Source organism: Gopherus flavomarginatus, chromosome 5 (genome assembly GCF_025201925.1).
Source record: "Gopherus flavomarginatus isolate rGopFla2 chromosome 5, rGopFla2.mat.asm, whole genome shotgun sequence".
Taxonomy (NCBI): Eukaryota; Metazoa; Chordata; order Testudines; family Testudinidae; genus Gopherus; species Gopherus flavomarginatus.
Window position 1 is genome coordinate 7512386 of NC_066621.1, and position 6024 is coordinate 7518409.

General features: G+C 53.2%; 1 protein-coding gene across 1 annotated transcript; it reads left to right on the plus strand.

Annotated features, from left to right (window-relative positions):
• The first annotated feature begins 425 nt into the window (after positions 1-425).
• LOC127051732 (olfactory receptor 1052-like) lies at positions 426-1376 on the plus strand. The gene has a single exon (XM_050954426.1). It carries the CDS (start codon positions 441-443, stop codon positions 1374-1376), a length of 936 nt encoding a protein of 311 aa, XP_050810383.1. The 5' UTR covers positions 426-440.
• Positions 1377-6024: the final 4648 nt, after the last annotated feature.

The window sequence follows — 6024 nt, forward strand, 5'->3', positions numbered from 1 at the left end:
TATTTTGACTTCTGTTGTTTTGTTCCCTCAGCACACTCTAGCATTTAGGGTGTTTTTACAAATGGTTCTATTTTCTAAACAGGGTTTTGAAATTAGCTGAAGGAAGAGAATGTTAAATATATTTATCCAATGGTCTGATTCTTTCATCTCACACTCTGTCTTGGGTCCTCTGTCTCTGTCACTGTGTCCACCTATTCTGCCATTTGAGCTAGTCTGTGCCACCCTCCTTTGCTGCCTGTGTCCTGCAAAGACTCTGGGGGTGGGAGGCTGCAGATAATCCTTTACTTTGGGTGACAAATTAACACCAGGTGAGATGCCAGTCTGGAGACTGTGGAAGGTAGAACGGGGCTAGACATCTCAGGTCTTGGTGTGTCAACTGCAAGGCAGTTAATTAATATTTTTCATCTGTGTTCTTCATACAGGAACTGTGCACCATAGAAATGACCTGGTCAAATTGCACTGAAGCAACGGAATTCATTTTCTCAGGATTCACAGATCGTCCAGAGTTTCAGATCACCCTCTTTGTCGTGTTCCTAGTGATCTATGCGGTTACCGTGCTGGGGAATCTTGGGATGATCATACTAATCAGGCTGGATTCTCAGCTACACGTTCCCATGTACTTTTTCCTCAGTAATTTGGCTTTCGTAGATTTCTGGTATTCCACATTCATCACTCCCAAGTTCTTAGCTGACCTGATAGCAGAGAGAAAAGTCATCTCTTATGCTGCATGTGTATGTCAATACTGTTTTATCAGTTTCTTTGGGATTGCTGAGTCTTTCCTCCTGGCTGTTATGGCATATGACCGTTACGTGGCCATCTGTAACCCATTGCTTTATACAGCTCTTATGTCCCCGAGACTCTGTGTCCAGTTGGTGGCTGGGTCATTCCTAGCTGGGTTTCTAAATGGAATGATCCAAACTATTACCACATTAAAATTATCCTTCTGTGGCCCCAATGTCATTGACCTGTTCTTCTGTGACATCTCCCCACTCTTATCACTCTCCTGCTCTGATACTACTATCTATCACATGATCCTTTTGGCCGTGGCTTGTGTGACTGGAGTGTTCACCAGCCTGATTATCCTCATCTCCTATGTTTTCATCCTCTCCACCGTCCTGAAGATCAGGTCCACCGAGGGGAAGCGCAAAGGGTTCAACACCTGCACCTCCCACTTGACGGTCGTCACCATATTCTATGGCACTGCTCTATTTATCTATATGCAGCCCAACACCAAACATTCACGGGGTCAGGAAAAAGTGGTCTCAGTGTTCTATACGATGGTAACCCCCATGTTGAACCCCTTGATCTACAGCCTGAGGAACAAAGAGGTGAAGAACGCTTTCAGAAGGGTCGTAGAACTGAGTTTTTTTCCCTAGGGAGATAAATTTATGAGCAAATGGTGATAACTTCTGATGAGCGAACATCTGTGTTAGTATGAAAACAACATGGGCCCTTTTGAAGACGTTCAAACAGACTTGTTGAAGTAAAGTCTTTGAGTAAAGAGAGAGTCTGAAGCATTTGGAAATGACCCATTTTTGTACATTTCATTCATTTTAATGCATTTCTTCAGGTGCCCCAAGTTTAATATTGTCAAAACCTGGAACTCTCAATTCAGATTTTCAAGGCAGAGCCAGAGATTTAGCCACAGCTCACACCAATAGCATCAGCCAGTGGCTTGTGCCTGTGTCCCTAGAGAAAGAGTTACAGAACAGGTCAGCTTCCCTAGGGAAGGCTATAATAGTAGTGTGTTGCTTAATTCTCAGGGATCTGACTGAAATAAATTCACTGTAGCTGTTTGATGGGTGTTCTGTGCACTCTTCACACAATAACCAATCACCAAATAAATGACTAAATTAATTTTTCACAGGATTCACAAATTATCCAGAGTTTGATGTCACCCTTTTCGTATGGTTTTTAACCATGTGGTGACTAGTCTCACCAGGGGAGCTGGAGGTGAACCCAGCCTGGCTGGAGAAATTTCTCAGCAAACGCAACCAATTAGGAATCATCCGTGGGGAAGGAAAACAAGCTGAGGGATCTGCGGTAGGGTCCCTAGAGGCTAGTTCACAGGGGGAACCCTGCATGCAGGCCTGGGACTCATCAGATCCCCACACAACCAGTCCTGCCCTGGCCCTCACTGGTCTCCTCCTCTTCAAAATGGCTTCTCCTCTCTCCTCAACACCCTGGGAGGGACATCTCACTCTCTATTAGTTGCCGGGCAGACTCTGAGTTTGCCTTGTCTCCTCCTCCCTGAGCGGCCAGCAGACAGAGCTCCAGGAAAAGACGGTTACTCACCTTTGTAACTGTTGTTCTTCGAGATGTGTTGCTCACATCCATTCCAGTTAGGTGTGCGCGCCGCGCGTGCACGTTCGTCGGAAACTTTTTTACCCTAGCAACTCCAGTGGGCCGGCAGGTCGCACCCTGGAGTGGCGCCGCCATGGCGCCCAATATATATCCCTGCCGGCCCGCCCGCTCCTCAGTTCCTTCTTGCCGGCTACTCCGACAGTGGGGAAGGAGGGCGGGTGTGGAATGGATGTGAGCAACACATCTCGAAGAACAACAGTTACAAAGGTGAGTAACCGTCTTTTCTTCTTCGAGTGATTGCTCACATCCATTCCAGTTAGGTGAATCCCAAGCCATACCTAGGCGGTGGGGTCGGAGTGAGAAGTCGCGGCATGGAGCACTGCAGATCCGAAGGCCGCATCCTCTCTTGACTGCTGGACCAGGGCGTAGTGGGAAGCAAAGGTGTGGACCGATGACCAGGTCGCTGCCCGACAGATTTCCTGGATGGGCACACGGGCGAGGAAAGCCAGCGACGACGCCTGCGCCCTGGTAGAATGCACAGTCACACGGCCCGTAGGGACATGGGCCAAGTCATAGCAGGTCCTGATGCAGGACGTCACCCAAGAGGATAACCTCTGGGAGGAGATAGGAAGCCCTTTCATGCGGTCCGCTACCGCCACGAAAAGCTGGGGGGATTTGCGGAAGGGCTTAGTCCTCTCCACGTAGAACGCGAGAGCCCTACGGACATCAAGCGAGTGGAGCTGCTGCTCCCTGCCTGAGGAGTGAGGTTTCGGGAAAAAAACCGGAAGGAATATCTCTTGGCTGATGTGAAAGGACGAGACTACCTTGGGAAGAAAGGCAGGGTGTGGTCTCAGCTGCACCTTATCTTTGTGGAAGACTGTATATGGGGGGTCTACCACAAGAGCCCGGAGTTCCGACACCCGTCTAGCTGAGGTGATAGCAACTAGAAAGGCAGTCTTCCAAGAGAGGTAAAGCAGGGAGCAAGTGGCTAACGGTTCAAAGGGGGGTCCCATGAGCCGGGACAACACCAGGTTAAGATCCCAGGTTGGAGCAGGGGACGGACGTTAGGGTATAGACGTTCCAGCCCCTTAAGGAATCTAGACACCGTCGGGTGAGAAAAAACAGAGCGACCATCCGCACCCGGGTGAAAAGTGGAGATAGCTGCCAGGTGGACTCGTAACGACGATATGGCCAGACCTTGCTGTTTGAGGGACCAAACGTAGTCTAAGATGTCAGCCACCGAAACTTCCATAGGGCGGAGATTTCTCTCCACGCACCAACAGGAGAAACGCTTCCACTTGGCCGAATATGTCGCTCTCGTGGAAGGCTTTCTGCTGCCCAAAAGCACCTCCCTCACCGGCGTGGAGCAGCGCAGCTCAGAACCAGTCAGCCACGCAGGAGCCACGCCGCTAGGTGCAGCGACTGCAGGTCCGGGTGACAGAGGGTCCCGTGCTCCTGGGTAATCAGGTCCGGGTGAAGGGGCAGGGGAACTGGGTCGGCTATGGTCAGGTCCAGCAGCATGGGGTACCAGTGCTGTCTGGGCCATGCCGGGGCTACCATGATCACGTGAGCCCTGTCCCTGCGCACCTTCAGAAGGACCCTGTGAACCAGAGGGAACGGGGGAAACGCATAGTACAGGTGGGTCGACCACTGAATAAGGAAGGCATCCGCTATCGACCCGGGCTCCCTGCCCTGAAAGGAGCAGAACGCTTGGCACTTCCTGTTCCCCCTGGACGTGAAGAGGTCCACCCGGGGATAACCCCACCTCCGGAAGATGGAGAGGGCGACGTCCGGGTGGAGGGACCACTCGTGCGACAGGAAGGATCTGCTCAATCGATCCGCCAGCGTGTTCCGTACTCCGGGGAGGAAGGAAGCCGTGAGGTGAATGGAGTGGGCTACACAAAAGTCCCAGAGTCGCATCGCCTCGTGACACAGGGGGGAGGATCTGGTGCCGCCTTGCTTGTTGATATAATACATGGTCGTCATGTTGTCGGTGAACACTGCGACACAACGACCCTGAAGCTGATGGCAGAATGTTTGACAAGCAAGGCGGACCGCTCTCAACTCCCACATGTTGATGTGCAACCCCACCTCCTCCTGGGACCACAGGCCCTGCGTTCTCAGGGTCCCAAGGTGGGCCCCCCAGCCTAGGTCTGAGGCATCCGTTGTCAGGGACACCGAGGGCTGAGGTGGGTGGAAAGGGAGTCCCGCACATAGCACGGACTGGTCTAGCCACCAGCCGAGAGAATCTAACACCCTTTGGGGGATTGTGATTAGCATGTCTAGCGGCTGTCTTGCCGGCCTGTAATGATCGATGAGCCACAACTGGAGGGGCCTCATGCGGAGCCGAGCGTAACCGGTCACAAAGGTGCAAGCCGCCATGTGGCCTAACAGGGCTAGACATGTCCGCACTGATGTCAAGGGGGCTGACCGTAGTCGTTGAATGATCACCGACAAGGCCTGGAACCTCTGCAATGGCAGTAAGGCCCTGGCCACAGTGGCGTCCAGGACGGCCCCGAAGAATTCCACCCTCTGCGTGGGAATCAGGGTGGACTTGTCCGTGTTTATGAAGAGGCCCAAAGTGGCGAACATGCCGGTGATCACGCGGACATGGCTGCAGACTTGTCGTTCCGACGTGCCCCGAATCAACCAATCGTCCAGATAAGGAAACACGTGGATACGATTGCGCCGAAGATGCGCCACAACAACTGCCATGCATTTTGTAAACACCCTCGGGGCCGTGGACAGGCCAAATGGGAGGACTGCAAATTGATAGTGAAGGGGGCCCACCACGAAGCGAAGGAAACGTCTGTGGTGTGGCCAAATGGCAATGTGAAAATACGCGTCCTGCATGTCGAGGGCGGCGTACCAGTCTCCCGGATCCAGGGATGGGATAATGGTCCCCAAGGATACCATGCGGAACTTCAACTTCACCAGGTATTTGTTGAGCTCTCGCAGGTCGAGGATAGGCCTGAGGCCTCCCTTGGCCTTGGGGATCAGAAAGTAGCGGGAATAAAACCCCTTGCCTTTCTCGTTTTCCGGAACCGCCTCTATAGCTCCTTTGCTGAGGAGCGTCTGCACCTCCTGTCGAAGGAATTGCTAGTGAGAGGGGTCCCTGAAGAGGGACGAGGAAGGGGGGCGGGAAGGAGGAAATGATACAAACTGCAGGCGGTATCCCGTCTGCACCGTGCGTAAGACCCAGCGGTCCGATGTTATTTGGGACCACGCCGGGAGGAAAAACGAAAGGCGGTTGGAAAACGGGGGGGAAGGATCCATGGGGGAAACTGTTACTGCGCCCTCGGGCGCACCTTCAAAATGAAGGCTTAGGTCCAGGCGGGGGCTTAGAGGAGCCTTGGTTCTGCCCCCCTTGGTTCCCCGAATGCCTGCGCCTTCCATTCCTGCCGCGGCGCCTGTTAAGGTCCTGCCGCTGGCGGAACTGGGAATACGGCCTGCGCTGCTGTTGTTGCTGCGGCCGGAAGGGTCTGCGTTGCGTTCCCGGTGTGTGCATCCCGAGGGACCGCATAATGACCCGATTATCCTTCAGACTCTTGAGTCTGGGGTCTGTCTTTTCAGAAAACAGGCCCTGGCCTTCGAAAGGGAGGTCCTGGATGGTATGCTGGAGCTCCGGCGGAAGGCCAGAAACCTGCAGCCAGGAGATGCGACGCATCGTTACTCCCGACGCGAGGGTACGGGCAGCCGAGTCTGCAGCGTCCAAAGAAG

Excerpts from the sequence above, each read along its gene's own strand:
- LOC127051732 (XM_050954426.1), top strand. The coding sequence starts at position 441 with ATGACCTGGTCAAATTGCACTGAAGCAACGGAATTCATTTTCTCAGGA.